This window comes from Nicotiana tomentosiformis, chromosome 4 (genome assembly GCF_000390325.3).
Source record: "Nicotiana tomentosiformis chromosome 4, ASM39032v3, whole genome shotgun sequence".
Classification (NCBI taxonomy): domain Eukaryota; kingdom Viridiplantae; phylum Streptophyta; class Magnoliopsida; order Solanales; family Solanaceae; genus Nicotiana; species Nicotiana tomentosiformis.
In genome coordinates, this window is record NC_090815.1 from 23,866,136 (window position 1) to 23,882,370 (window position 16,235).

Consider the following 16,235-nt stretch of genomic DNA (forward strand, 5'->3'; position numbering starts at 1 on the left):
CGGATCTGAGGCTAACATCAAGGTCGCGGATAGTTGAACCAAAGAGCCTATTATGCTCGATGGTTTTCCTATACTTCTCCTCCAGCTGGGTATGTTTCGCCCCCGCAGTAGCAAGTTCTTCAGTTTTGGAGTTCAAAGCTGCCTCTAAGTTAGTCAATCTTTCAGCGGAAACAACCTCACGATCGGATGCATCAAGAACGACGTTATGAACTTCAATCCATTTGGACTTAGCCTCTTCAAATTGAACCCTCATTTGGGAAATCTCTTGGCCATGGGTTTCCACTTCTTTCTCGTTTTGCTGCAAACGAGCCTCCAATACAACGACCTCAGTGGCTTTGGCTTTAAATTCTAAGATGTGAGCGACACTTTGCTCCCGCTCTGCCAAAAGCTGATCCCGTGCGGAGGTAATTTCTTCCTTCTCACAAATCAAGGCGGAAGCAAGAAAGTTGGCCTACAAAGCAAGAAAGGCAACACTTAGGATATGTTCAGGCAAAAACAGAAGAAATAACAAATGAAGAAAGAAATGTACCACTGCGGCGTTGTGCATGGTGTTGTTCAACAAACACTCTCCCGAGTGCTTGAATCTTTTCCCAATCTTTCTCTGAAGCCAAAGACTTCAGATAATTAGCAAGCTCCACCGACCGAGATAGCAAGTTGCATCCAGTAGAGACCGAAAGAATAATATTCCTCCTCCTTTGTGGATCTTCAGAAGGGGCAGCATAATTTTGCCTCAAATTTCCATGAACTGGGGACTAGGGACGGGGGGGAAAAGGAACACCTTCTTCGTGGTCAGGTGCGACCGGTGGAAATGATGTAGCAGTTGTTGGTCGAAGAGTGGATGAAGGTGGAAATGATGTACAGTTGATGGTAGAAGAGTGGATGAAGGTGGATATGTAGCAGTTGCTGGTGTTGGTGAAGATGAAGATGAAGCTGATGGAGTTGAAGAGTGAGAAGCAGCTGCAGAAAACGCAGTGCTGGCTGTTGGTTGCTCATCATCCTAGGACGGAAGGGACCCGGTACTCAGCCCCAAAATACAGGGCACTATGTCTAGGACACGGAAGCAGGAGTTGGCATTTTCCACCATATCATATTCCCCTAGAGCGCTGAGACATCATCCTCGGATGGTGTAACTAACTCGACAGGTTGAGCATTTTGTTGAGTTGATGAGGATCGTCGCCTTCTATGTAGAGAAGCTCCCCCATCACTAGCTTCTCCATCATCGTCGATCATCATAGTGTCTATGACCAACCCGGTAGAGGGCTAGTCACCACAACTACCGGAGACAACTCGGGGGCAACAGTCTTTGCCCTCTTATTCTTTTCCCCTACCGAGGAGGAGCGTTCCATCCACCCACGGTCGTTGTCATCATCCATGCTAGATAACAAAGTATGATGGCCACGTTTACTGAAGTTTATCAACCCCCCGGAAGATTTTGGGAGAATAAAGATTCATTACATGAGCTAAAGATAGCTCATCTCCCATCTCTTGGCACAAGCGCCGAAGACAAGCAACCGTCCTCCACACAGAAGGACTTATTTGTGCCAAACATACCTGATAGCGGAGGCAGAACTCCGCAATAACAGAGTCAAGCTCTCCACTCAAAGAGAACACACCCAAAGTAAACGGATACGTGTAAAAATATGTAAAACCCTCATTGGGAATGGTCACTCGCTCCGATAGATCAGGAACAACAATATCCAAATCATGGCAGCGACAATCTTCATTCACAATTGTAATACTAGAAGAACGGATGGAAGAAGGATATCTGCCAACAACCCATGTGCGAGGGAGAGCCGAAGGGAATTTCTCTTCGAAGTCTTTTGTTGTAACAAGACTTCTAGGAATGATGGAATCCACCGTTGGAGGAGCAGCATCCTCGGCTTTGTTCTTGCCCTTTGAAGAGCTAACATTCTTTGAAGAATAAGCCATTTGGATGAAAGAAAAGCTTTTCTGTTTGAAGAGAGTTAAAGAAAGGTTTTAGAAAACTTGGAAAATTATGGAGTATAAAGGGAGAAAGTTGATGTGTATAAGTAAAAGTTTTGACGGCTAAATTTATGGCCATGATTATCTCGATAATCGGCAAAAATTTTGCTGAATCGTGGGATGATGCGTGTTCGGGATATTAAATGCGGAGAGACGTGCGTCTAATCAACCGTCGGAAACCTTCAGAGGGATCATAATAATTCCTGCCAAAAGAGTATTTCTACCAACCTTCCGATGACACAAAGTTATGTCACCGGAAAGCAGGAGGACTATCTGTATAGGATAAAATATGCTATGCTACGTGGCCGCCCAAAAGAGGGACACGCGGAACCTAAGACAGAGGATAGCCAAAATCGAAGGCAACAACCCCGTCTGTTACCGGAAAGAATAACGCTCATAAAGATGCAATAAATACTCTTCGCCCGATAGCATTTAATGGAGAATATTCCACACCATTAAGTACGTAGCTCGTTACAAGGAATTTGACATTTATGCTCACCGTTACATTTTCATCAATGTCCCTCATAATTGATATTAATGAATGGCACGATCCTAGGACCTTCTTTCCGAGACATAACTATAAATAGTGAGATCTGTTATCATTTTAAGGACACGAATTTTCTGGAAAACTAATACTACCATCTACTAAAAGCTCTAATCAATTTTACCTTTTTATTTTCTGTTCTTATTCTTAATACTATTGAGCCCGACCAAAGTATTTATTTATGTCATTTCGTCTTTCTATCAAAGTTAAGTATTATGTATTTTTTTAATTATCTTATTATTTGAGGATCAAATTAATTAATGTATATATTCTAACTATACCGTTTTACGTTTTAAATTTAAACAATTATTCCTGATTTTACTGTCACACACGTATCTATGTTTGTATTCGATGCCGATCTGTTGCTTCCCTTTGAATTGAATAAATAACTCCATAGTCAAACTTCCATTTTAAGTATGATGTCGTCATTCCAATCCGTCTTCTTCTCACCAACAATTTCTTCCCCTATCTCTTTCCCTCTCCGCTCTCCCCTTTCACTATTCTTCAATCCCAACCCCAAAACTCCATTTCTGCAACAAAAAACTTGTCGCAAAAATGTCAAACCCGACCCTGAACCCGAACCCAAACTCTGATCGTTTAAAAGAACTGAAAGAATTCGATGAGTCAAAAATCGGAGTCAAAGGCCTGGTAGATAAGGGCCTTACTACTATACCCGGTTTCTTCATCCACCCATCAGAACCACCAACCCCGGAACCCAAAACCCGACACGGTTACAAACACTCCATTCCCGTCGTTGACTTCTCTACCCCTCGGTCAACCCTTGTTGACCAAATTCACCAAGCTTCGACGACACTCGGATTCTTCCAGATTATCAATCACTCAGTCCCCGTAGAAGCCATAAACAGAATTGTGGGGTCCATAAAAACATTCAACGAACAGCCTGATGAAGTAAAAATGAAGTATTACAGTAGGGACATGTCACGTGGAGTAGGGTACTCCACGAACTTCGATTTGTACAACTCCAGAGATGCCAGCTGGAGGGACACGTTGCAGATGAGGTTGGAATAAGAAATCTATATTGTTTATTATCATTTTTGTATTTTCTAGTTTCTTTTTAGTTATTGTCTAAATGGATTTTATAATAGTCAAAATTTATATGGAAAAAGTTTTCTAGTTTTTAGCCAGAGTAAGTTTTGCACTATTACAAATAGGGGTTTTCTTGTAATGAGATTATGAATGAATTATTTTTTGGGTTATCATTGCTTCAGGTTGGGTCCCACACCACCGGATTGGGAGCATGTGCCGGAGGTGTGTAGGGATGCGGCAATTCAGTGGGATAAAGAAGTGGTGAAAATAGGGGAAGAGTTGATGGGTTTGTTGTGTGAAGGGTTAGGTGTGAAGGAGGATAGATTGAAGGAGTTGTCTTGTTTGGATGCGAGAATTATGGCTGCACATTATTATCCGTACTGTCCGCAGCCGGAGTTGACGAAGGGGTTGACGCCCCATACGGATCCTGGCGTGTTGACGGTGTTGGTGCAAAATGAGGTTGCTGGCTTGCAAGTTAAGTTTGGAGATGATTGGGTGGATTTGGAGCCCATACCCGGGGCTATTATTATTAATATTGGTGATATTCTTCAGGTATGCTCTCCGCTAGCTCGTAACTAGACTTGTGTAATTTGCATGCTTGGAGGCCTCTTATGGGTTAATGCAGTATGATTTTAGCCTTAATATAATATATTTCTGTTTTATAACCGAGAAATTAGTTGCTTCAAAACTCGATGGATAGTGGTCTTGCCCCTCTACCATTCTTCGTATAAGTACCAGACTTGGTTCCCACCCGATTCAAACTATCATGTCCTGTGGCTACCACACATTTCTTGTTGTACTATCATTACCATTGAACCACAGCCTTGGAATGAGTTAAATACGATCTACTGAACCATGTTTTATGTTTAGTGTAATAGTTGAGAGATGAAATCTTATATCTGAACTTATAAGACGTCATTAGTGATTGGAGATACATTGATGGAAAAAATGCAAACTTGTAGGACTTTACCTACAGGACATTTACGCTAAAAGCTCCTACTAGGTGGTTAGTGAAATATTTGAGGGATGAAATTAGTCAAGGCTGTGAACAATTTTTTGAAAAGGATAAGGCTGTGAACATATGGGATGAGTTTGATCATTTTCTCATGTAGTCACGTTAATGTCAAAAACGCCTATTGTTGGACTAGGATTGATCCAAAACCCCAAACTTGGAGACTTATATAAGTTCAGAGTGAAAAAGTTTGGACAAAGTTAAGACCAATTCCTAAATTTAAGAGACCATTTAAGTTAGAAATGCGTCCAAGGTCTATGCTGTTTACTTTATCATATAGGTACTTATCCAAAGAGAAAAAAAGAAGGATTGTTCAATTCAATTATGTTTATGCATGATTGATACTTATCTTTCTGTTGGTGGTTGGTTTCCATATAAACTATATGGATGCATGAAAAGAGGTTAGAGGGTGAAGTGGTGACCAATGAATGTTTTGGATAGTTGATGAACTCTTTTATGTAGCTAGTTGCCTATGAGAAGTCCAACTCTTTTGGATAGCTTTTGCTTTTTCTAACATAAGCATTTGGTTACAAAGGAAAAGAGAAGCTTGTACAAAGGGGATGAATGTCCTGATCTTATATGTCACTTATTTTTAAACATTAAATGTTTGAACTTGGAATATTTCACACCGCTTAAGTGTTACTTGTAAGGTGGAATGATTCTCTAACTGCTCCAACTGTTATTAGTTGTTAGCTTCAGTGGATGCATTTGCACGTTGCTCCTGGAAGTAACAAATTTCAACTTTTGGACGTTAAAGTATTAAACTTGTTTTAGCATTAGAAACTACGAGGAGTTTACAATTATTCATTTTATGGCTCAAATTTTTATGTTAAGGCACCAATATGTGGTTTTGAGAGCATCCTTGTGCCTTTTGCTATATGGTAGTGACGAACTGATCTTATATTTTACTAGTTCAAGGAGATGTTAAAATGCCTATACAAAGGTGTCATACTAGACCAATACAAATCATTTGCATTTGTTTCTTGACTGTTATTTTGCTAAGGAACTATAACATGGATGCTTTAGTATCTTTGAGGAACACTTATATATCCCCATAAACTGATTGGCTTTAGTCATGCCCCTAACGTAAAGATATTATTTTAACAGCTGTGCCAAGAATAGTTGAATCTGTAGCTGAAATATGGTGCATTAGGTACTTAATCATTGTAGTGGCAAATGATTCCAAGGCCGATACTCTGTGAGATGAGTTTAGCATGGAGTACTTCTTCTCATCGAGAAAATTTCGTTTCTTATAGAAGAAAGCTTATCATCTTTCGTTTTTTTAATTCTGACTCTTGTGGAAAAGCACGCCCTCATGTCTCCAAGTTTGATATCCAAGATTAGCATGCTTGTAGGGTTCATGAGAGTAAAGATTTCAAACTCCATTGCTATTGATCCAGAATTTTAATTTCAATTCCTGAATGTTGACTTGCAATGTGGCTGGATAGGAAGTTCATTTTTACTGATAAAAATAGGAAATTCATTCGCTAGTGAGCTGGCTCTATTTTGAATGTTTTGGTATGATATTCACGATTGCTTTGCAATTTTATTGGTCAACCGTTATTTGCCTCGTGGTTGGGGGACGTGTTCAATATCTAGGAAACTTTTTTTTGATGAAGATCAATATCTAGGAAACTTATTTCCATGATTTGCATTCTCATTTTAGCCTTCCTCTAAAAGACAAGCTATTTTTATTACGTGTGTACATTCTGATGCACCTTTTATCTTGCTGGCATACCCACACTAACTCGCCACATGATATCATTCTGTAAATCATGATTTTCAGCAAGAAGATTGGAAGGATGGTGCTGTTGCATATTTGTTTCTGATGAAGCTCAAAGACTTTGATTCTCTATAGACCTTTATATTCTCCCTTGAGCTCCATCTCCTATGTACCCTTTCGTTGTTGCCTCCAAAAAAAACAGCCTTCTCGTTTTTTCCATCTATTCCACCTAAAATACCTCTTCAATACTTCTTTTATCTCTACAATGTTAAGAGCTATTCTTGGTTCTTTTGCGTAAACAAAATTTTCAGACTTTCATAGTTATTCCATTTAAGATTTGCTTACTTATCAAAACCTAAACATGTAATTGTTTTGGATACAACCATCACATCGAAAATCAATAGTAGATCGAGATTCATTGCTTTGGATACAACCTCCACAACTTCAATGGATAGTTCTTCTACAGATCTGTTCCTATTCTATCAAAAATATAGCTAAAATATTAACAATAAAAAAAATATAGCTCACATGTTAAGATCTTCTTTTGCTACTTCCGTTCATCCATGGATTTTGCGTACGAATTTTTCCCTATCTCGCATGGCTTCTCTGCATATTGCTCACACAAAAAGGAAAACGAAACATATTTTAGATTTCTAAAATTCTTCAATTGACATTTCTAGTAGCAGAATACAAAAATTTACTATCGTACTACTCCCTCCATTCCAATTTATGTGAACATGTTTGACTGGGCACGTAATTTAAGAAAAAATGAAGACTTTTGGAATTTATGGTTCCAAACAAGTCAAAAAGGGGCCCAGAGTATTTGTGTAGTTATAAAAGCTTCTCATTAAAGGTAGAATTGTAAGTTTAAGCTAATAAATTGTTACCAAATTTAGAAAGGGGTCATTCTTTTTGGAACGGACCAAAAAGGAAATAGGTTCACATAAATTGGAACAGAGGGAGTATATTTTAACTTTTAAATTACAGATACGATTTCATAGATGTAATATCTGCAGTAAAATTAGTAGATTAACTGATTAAGAATACCCCTATAAGAAGAATATAAAAACATATCTAAAGAGATTCACAGGCATTAGAAAGTCCGATTGTGCTTCAAATGATTTCTCTTCACAATTGGTATCAACATTTGCTTGGGTATTGTTTGAGCCTTGGTTTTAATTGCAACCTCCTGCCTGCAAGCTGGAGTCTTGAATTAAAAATTGGGTGAAATTATTGTTTGAATCTCCCTATAATTGCATGTTTGAATTCAAAAGGTAAATATAGAATAAGATTAATAGATGATTTAAAAGTACAAAGGGCAGCAACAAAAAGTAAATAACTTGACATATAAATATAAATAGAATAGTTAGGGTTTTTGTGGGGTATCTTGGTCTGAAAAAGGTCCTACACTTAATAGCATTGAATACTCCATTTCTTTGGAGCTTTTTGAAGAGATTACTTCACTTTTCTTCCTTGTAAGCTTTTAATGTCTTCTTTAATGCTTTGTTTTTGTCTTCTAGTTGTAGTGAATAGTTAATTTTAATACTAAGGTACATTAACTCATACCATTTTATCTTCACTTGGTAGAGTGAGCTAGGGTTTGGTACAAATGATTAGTTAGAACTCAAGGTTTTAGACCTTGTTTAATAGAATCACTTAGGAATAAGAAGATGCCATTTGGCATAAATTGGTCATTTTTATTTGCAACTCTTTTTACCTTTCGAAAAATCATAAAGAGGAAATTCTACCTAACTATTGAAAAATATTGGGTGGTCACTTAAGGACCAGTTGCATATCAAAGTACTTCCCATTAAAAATATATCATATTAACACCTATAGCATTGCATTCCATTAAAGGAGACACATCCTTGGTTTCTTAATCCAAATAGTTAGATCTTTTAACAAAATAACGTTTCTAGATTACCAATATCAAGCTCTTTCCAAATTAACGGGATAGAATTACGACCATAGTCTAGTGTCACACTAGTTAAGTAATGTTTTCACGCCTATTTTCGACTGTAACCTAGTTGGGTTATTATATTTGGCACCGACCATTTTACGCCATTTATATAGGTGTAATTTGAGCATACCAAATTTTAGCGCCATTATCGGGGACTACCGTTTTGAAATTACTAATTAATGGTTACTTTACTTTTAAGTCACTTTCTATTCCATCACACTTTATTTGCTTTGTCTTGTGAAATCGTGAATCATGGGTGAACCTGAAGATGTGAATGTGTTTGCGGATATTGATGAAATTATTGATGATGCAAATACCATTGTCCCTCTGAGATTTGATGCGACTACTTTCAAGATGGATCACAATTTTTATGTGATGCTAAAGGCTGAAGGATTCTTCTGGAGTTGAACCGATGATGACCTATATCAACATCTCAAAAATTTTGTGGGTATTTGTGCATTGCACAAGCAAAACCATGTGTTGGATGATGCATTGAGGTTGAGGGTTTTCAAATGCTCTCTAGCTAGAGAGACTAAAATCTAAGTTGCTTAGACACGGGTGTGGGCGTCCGACACGGGTGCGGATCTAGAGGTCGGATCCTTCGAGATGTAAATTCTAAGATTTGAGGATACGGATTGTAGTACGGATACGAGAGCGGGGATCCGACTAAACATAACTCAAAATAATAAAAAAATAAAAAAATCTCTAAATTATGAGAAATTTTGTGAAATACTTATGTATAGCTTATAAAGCGTGGATTTCTTTTTTATTCTCAAGTTGTAGATAAATAAAGGATTGATTTCCTAGATAAGATATGCTATTTTCTTCAAATTTATTCTAGTTTTTGTTCTGATTTTGGGAATCAAATTGTATCTGGTCTCAATTTTTTTCGCCCGTCGTGGTCAAAGTACCCAAAATCTTTTGACCAAATCCGGTACGGATCCCATACTCACACCCACACCCACACCAATACTAGTGTCGTGTCGACACGAGTGCGGCACCTAATTTGCTGTGTCGGAGCAACTTAGACTAAAATATTGCTAAACAAACTACCTCCAAACACCATCCATACTTGGACCGAGCTAGTGCATATTTCCCTGGCGAAGTGATTTCCACCAAGCAAAAAGTCCGTACTCCGAGATCAAAATATTTTCTTTAAGCAACATTCGGGGGAACAACATCATGAAGCTTCGATGAGATTTAAGCAATACTTGGTAAGATTGCCGAATCAATTTCTTGAGAACATCTTGTTGGAGAAATTTTTATTTGGGTTTTGATTCCTTGAACCAATCCGTAGCTAACAATGCGTCTAATGGGTTTTTCATGGACAAGATATTTGAAAGAAACACTTAAATTCTTGCCAAGGTCGGGGAATATAATTAAGCATGTTATTTGGGCGACACAGGTGGTGGTATTTCATATGGGTCTTTTTCTTTGACCACTCGTGTGCCACCAATGTGGATGTTTTAACAAAGATGATAAAGGAAAGCCAAACGAAGAAGATGAATGTGGTAGAGAAAATGCAACCGATATCGAATAATCAAGGAGGATATCCGAACTATGAGGAATATGAGTAAGTGAACTATGTCAATAATTCTCTAGGAGCCCAAAGGCAAAATTACCAAGTGTCGTGGTAACAAATTCAATGGAGACCTAGCCGCAAGGGCAAAGTAACCAGCAACGGAGAAATGACCAAGGTAATTCGAATCAAGAAAATTTGAACAACTTTGGGAATCGAAGCTCAAATCCATATGTTCCACCTAGAGGCCAATATTCCAACTCTCAACATTGGCGGGAGAATTCTTCAAATGACGAAGGTAGTTCCAAATTGGAGAATATGCTTGAAAAGCTTTTGCAAAATCAAGAGAAGTGCGACACTTCAATGAAGAACATGGCCGAGCTTGTAGGTTCTCACATCGCTTCTATTCAAAAATTGGAGATGGAAATGAGAGATCTTTCAATAGAGCAAACTCCTGAGCAAAAAGGCATTTCTGAGTGATACAATTGTGAACCCAAAGGATAGTGGGGGTGGCCAAACTTCTCATTGCATGGCTATCACAACTCGAAGTGGGAAATTACTTCAAAGTGAGAGTGAGAAAGTGGTTGATGTGGAAGATGTTGGAAAAGAAGTTAAGGCACAAATAAAGGTACTTATTGTTGTTGAAGTTGAAAAAGTCCCGCAAAATGCTAATGCTCAAGATTGGGCAATGAAAAAGGCGAGGAAAAGGTAGTAGAGGCACCAAAACCTCTAGCACCGATTCCTAGGCCTCCTCCTCCAGTAGAGGAAAAGACCCATTGGCCGCATTGTTAGCTACAGATTGGTTCAAGAGATCCAAACCCATATAGAATTTCTCCAACAAGATGTTCTCCGAAGCCCATGATTCGACAATCTTACCAAGTATTGCTTGAATCTCACCAAGCTTCATGAAATTGGTCCCCTTAGAAGTTGCTTAAAGAAGAAAATTTGATCTCGGAGTTCGGACTTCTTGCTTGGTGGAAACCACTTCGCCGGAAAAATATGCATTAGCTCGGTCTAAGTGTGTATGGTGTTTGGAGATAGTTTGGTCAACCATATTTTAGCCTCTCCGGTTAGAGAGTATTTGAAAACCATCAACCTCAATGCATCATTCGACATATGGTTTTGCTTGTGCAATACACAATCACCCATAAAATTTTGAGATGTAGATATGGGTCATCATCGGCTGAATTCCGGAAGAATCCTTCAGCCTTTAGCATCACATAAAGACTGCGATCCACCTTGAAAGTAGCCACAACAACCCTCGGAGGGACATTGGCATTTGCATCATCAATATTTGCAAACACATTCATATCCTCAAGTTCTCCCATGATTCCTGATTTCACAAGTCAAAGGAAACAAAGCGTGATGGGATAGAAAAAGACTTAAAGTGAAGTACACACTAGTTAATAATTTCAAAATCATAGTCCCCGGCAGCGGCGCTAAAATTTGGTACACTCAAATTACACCTATATAAATGACATAAAGTGGTCGATGTCAAATATTCTATGCCAACTAGGTTGGGGTCGAATCTTACAGGAAACAGACCAAGGTTATCCCCCCTTTAATGGAATTTAATGCTATAGATGTTAATATGATATATCTCTAATCAGAAGTTCTTTGATATGAAATGGTCCCTAAGTGACTACCCAATATTTTCCAATACTTAGGTAGAATTTTCTCTTTATGATTTTTCAAAATGCAAAAGAGTTAAAATAAAAATAACCAATTATGCCAAGTAGAATTTTCTTATTCCAAAGTGATTCTAACCAATTATGCCAAGTTTAAAGCCTTGAGTTCTAACTATTTATTTCTACCAAACCCTAGCTCATCGTTCCAAGTAAAAATGACATGAGTTAATGTTTGCAACCAATAACCATAAATGAAACAAGAGAGAATGAATAGAAATCAACAACTTATTATATATATTCAATGGTAAACATTTATTAACATGACACCCATCATCAGGTCTACAACCTTAGTATTAAAGTTAGCTACTCATTACAACTAGAAGACAAAAATAAAGCATTAAAAGTTTATAAGAAAGAAAAGTGAAGGAATCTATTCAAAAAGCTCTAAAGAAATGGAGTATTCAATGTTATTAAGCGTAAGACCTTTCTCAGACCAAGATTCTAACTATTCTATTTATAATGCCAAAAAATGCGGACAAAACTGTGACAAAATGCCCTTCATGTGCCACTCTGCGATCGCGGACGTGATCCGCGGTCCGCACATTTGGCATGTGGCCGCAGAATTGATCTTCACCTTTTCAAAATGGTCATCACACATCTGGTATGCAACCCGCATATCGATTCTGCGGTCCGCATAATGGATCGCAAATTTGTCGGCTCTAATAACTGTAAATCCTTGTTGCATTATGCGATGGATCTGCCGCCTGCACATCAGTTATGCAATCCATGTAATGGACCGCATATTTGACTCTTGAACTTCAAACATTAAAGTTGTTTTAGATGGAAGAAACCAAAAGGCCTTTTACATTAATGCATTAAAGGCAAGAAGTGCAAGAATGTTTTAGGTGTAAGAAACGAGAATGCTTTTTAGTGCATTCAAGTGATTTTCGTTTTCTTCAAGCCATTTTCATTTCAGATTGTAGGCTTAACGTATGGGATCCACATTCCACTAACTTTTCTTTCATTATTTTGTTCATTTAATCGTTTCAACTGGCTCACGTTCCACTACAAACTCATTTTTCTTCTTTGTTTATTTAAACTAACTTCAAAAGCTGAAGGTGCTCTCACACACCTTTTGTTGGTTGTGAGTTGTGACTTGCCCAAAATAAAACTTCTCTTCCTTGTTGCCTCCCAACAGAGGAAAATGTTGTCTTAATTTTCTGATAAACTTGAGGTATATAGTTTTGCATCAGTGGTAGAAAGGTATCTATCTTCCAATGGGAAAGGTACTGAGTAGCTTTGTCTTTTTTTTTTTTTTTATTAGTTAGCTTCGGCTTTTGTTATACTTGTTTCTTTGTGATCGTTAATGATTTTTTTTTTATTTTTTTTTTCTTTTCTAATGATCGTTAATGATGACCAACAAGGTTGGAGCAACGTGCCAAATTGTCGGGCTAGGAAGTTAGGAACCTGGTTTATTAGTACAATTAGGGGACGTTTGGTTTGAAGACAAGTTATGTTGAGATTAGTTATACAAAATTACTATGTTGGGGTTAGTTATTCTGGTATTATTTCTTATTGACCATTTGGTATGTTGTATTAATCTTGGGATTATCAATTTTACTGCTTTAGCCTGGGATAACTTACCCCGGGATTATTATCCCACCCTCTGGTACTGAGATAACTGATCCAGGATTAGTAACCAAACAAGGGATAATGCAGTATTAAATTTTTATCTCAGGATTATTTTTGCTTATGCATCATACCAAACGACCCCCCTTATGGTTTACTTCTCCGGGTAGTAATGGTAAACTCAACTTAGACGAAAATGATCTGTCAAGAACAACAATGTGTATGTTTATTTTTGCTTTTGCTAATGCTGTTTCCTTGGTCTGAAGTCGATCCCCTATTGCAGATAATATCGAATGACGAATACAAAAGTGTGGAGCATAGAGTTTTGGCCAACCCTTTTCAAGAACCACGTGTATCAGTTGCTGTCTTCTTTAACCCAAGCCAAAGAGAGAACTCATTTGGACCTCTACCTGAACTAATATCAGATGAAAAACCAGCAGTTTATCGGGAATTCATTTTCATGGACTATATGAGAAGATTCTTTTCAAAGGAGTTGGATGGGAAGACTTTGACAAATTACTACAGGGTTTCTAATCAAATATAAGAACAAATTTGGAAAGGCAGCATTTTTTTGTATCAAAATTTGTAGCTTGTGTAAATGATACTGTTCTTGTACATGTGTTATGGAGTAAGATTACTGTCAACTACAATATTTCATCAACATAAGCCTGTAACTGTTCTGCCGATTTGTGCATAATTTTATTCAATATAGTAGGGAAATGCATATATGTACAAAGAGCTGAATACAAAATGAATTTACTTGTTTCACTTTTGATGTATCTCTAGAGCCATTTTGGCATTTTACAGCTATGCCTGGATTTTATTGGATGATACACAGAGATATTATCAAATATTCAGAGACTGATAAGTTCAGAAATAGAAGTGAAGGCTCTGTTACAATGCTTGCTGCGCTTGTTTAAAGTTGACATAATTCATTTTTATTCTGGTTTAGGAAAGTGCTTGGCTTAAGAGGAAAGGTATTAAGCTTATTAACGCAGATTGATGAGATATTAAGATATATTGATGCATTTGTTTCGGCTAATTAAAAATGGAAAGAGAAATAATTCATAGTCTTTAACATAAATAAAACTCAAACATGTTCCCATATAGGACTTGTCTTGAAGAGGGAAAAAAAAGAGTGAAGGACTTCTCGACGATATTGAAGGGAAAAAATAAAAAATAGCCATATTTACAACTAGTAATTGAAAATAATCATAGTTTTAAAAGTAATTGAAATGTAGTCACTTTTTCATGTAAAGAAAAAAGTTTGAACAAAAAACACCCTTAAAAATCCGGAAATATTTCAGCATAATATGCTGGAATTCGAATTTTTTACATATGAGCTTTCAACATAATGTGCTTGAGTTCCAACATAATATGCTGGAAGTTTATACTCAGGAACTCCATAATCCCCGCATATTATGCTGGAACTTTCCGTGTTTTAGCAAAACAATGATAATTTTTCAATGACTTTACAAACGATGGCTATTTTTCGATTACCAGTCCGAAAACTGGCTAGCACGTGCTATTTTTACTCTATTGAAGGTAGGATTGTGCATGGATCAGATCGGATCAGATTTAGCACATTTCGGATTCGGATTTCGAATTCTACAAAATGCAATCCGAATCCGATTCGAATAAATATCGGGTCGGATCGGATTTTAAAATTTGGATCGGATCGGATTTTCATATTTCGAATTTCGGATCGGATTATTATGCCTCAAAGTTGCAAACTCATATGTATATTTTCTTTGTAAAAGAGGCAATACAGTAAGAAAAATTCACATTTCTGCAATTATGAGAGTACTGTAGTACCAATATAGTTAAATCCAGCAATTGTAAAGGTAATAACTTGGAGGAAGATGTAAAGGAAGTACTGACTATCCGAAATTAAAGTTTAATATTTATAAATGCCCTAATAATTTCGGATTTCGGATCGGATCGGATCGGATTACAATTATACCAATTCGAATATTCAAAATTTTAATAAACACAATTTGAAATCCGATCCAAATATCCGAAATCCGAAATTGAGCGAATCGGTTCGAATTTCGGATATCCGATCCAAATGAACAACCCTAATTGAAGGGTAGCTTAAAAGTGAATTTTTTTGCTAGATATCTTTTGGGACAATTGTTTAGTAAATGATCCTCCTTTTATTTATATTGCCATTTATGGATTTTTTAGACTACGGTTTAATGTTGTCTATAAAGTTGAGAAATACATGAGCAAATATTAGAATCGAATCTAATATTGTCCGGAAGAATAATTTTTCAAGGGCAATATTTGCACAACTATTAAAAATGGGTACATGGTTTAAATAGTAATCTAAAAAGGAACATTCGTGTAAATCAGCCGCTTAAAAGTTCAATGTTTAAGCTTGGCAGACACCAATCCACCACAATAAAAGGTTTAGTTTTCTTCTATAGAGATAAGAGTTGGATTTGTGATCTAATTTACTAAATAGTTTTTAGAATGTTCAAATATAAATTCCCATTTCGTGTTTAACTAGACATAAAATTTGAGATGTTAAATCTAATATAATAAGGGGTCGTTTGGTATGAGGTATAAGAAGGTATAGTGCCGGTATAAAATTTTAATATCATCTTAATACTTTGTCTGGTTAGCAAACCTGGTATAAGTTATCCCAAGATTATAATTAGTACCGGGATAACTTATACCTTTTAGAGGGTGGGGTAATTAGTGTCGGGATAACTTATACCTTCTTCTTAGAAATGATGCAATTGTTATTTTTAATACAACATACCAAACAGTGGATAAAAAATAATCCCAGAATAACTAATCTCAGCATAACTTATCTCAGCATAACTTATCCCTCAGCATAACTTATCCCGGCATAAGCCGTATTCAAACCAAACGACCCCTAATAGAAGTAAAAACATATTTAAGTAATGGTTAAATAGCTAGTTTGAATCATAGAAAATGTAAAATTTGAGCATTTAGATGAATTTGAATTCTCTAAAGTTGTAAAAGTTATAAAGTACTAGCCGCTTTCAATTTATTTGTTAAGCGTTTCACTTTGAGATATACAGAATGTCTGAATTATTATGTTTTTATACTACTTTCATACTTTTTAAGAATTTAGATTCTTCAAAATACCTGAGTTCAAATTTGACATGATGTTTTCTGTCAAATTAACTTTTCAGCATAAGTTCCCTATTTTTTCATT

The 16,235-nt window shown here is 36.8% G+C and overlaps 1 protein-coding gene across 1 annotated transcript; it reads left to right on the forward strand.

Annotated features, from left to right (window-relative positions):
* The first annotated feature begins 2,939 nt into the window (after nucleotides 1–2,939).
* LOC104098310 (1-aminocyclopropane-1-carboxylate oxidase homolog 11-like) lies at nucleotides 2,940–13,813 on the forward strand. The gene is made up of 3 exons (XM_009605007.3): nucleotides 2,940–3,546; nucleotides 3,757–4,126; nucleotides 13,329–13,813. The coding sequence occupies exons 1-3, from the start codon at nucleotides 3,083–3,085 to the stop codon at nucleotides 13,587–13,589; spliced, it is 1,095 nt and encodes a 364-aa protein (XP_009603302.1). The 5' UTR covers nucleotides 2,940–3,082; the 3' UTR covers nucleotides 13,590–13,813.
* Nucleotides 13,814–16,235: the final 2,422 nt, after the last annotated feature.

Coding starts and splice junctions, on each gene's coding strand:
- LOC104098310 (XM_009605007.3), top strand. CDS start 3,083: ATGTCAAACCCGACCCTGAACCCGAACCCAAACTCTGATCGTTTAAAA. Junction 3,547..3,756: donor AGGGACACGTTGCAGATGAG/GTTGGAATAAGA, acceptor TCATTGCTTCAG/GTTGGGTCCCACACCACCGG. Junction 4,127..13,328: donor ATATTGGTGATATTCTTCAG/GTATGCTCTCCG, acceptor CCCCTATTGCAG/ATAATATCGAATGACGAATA.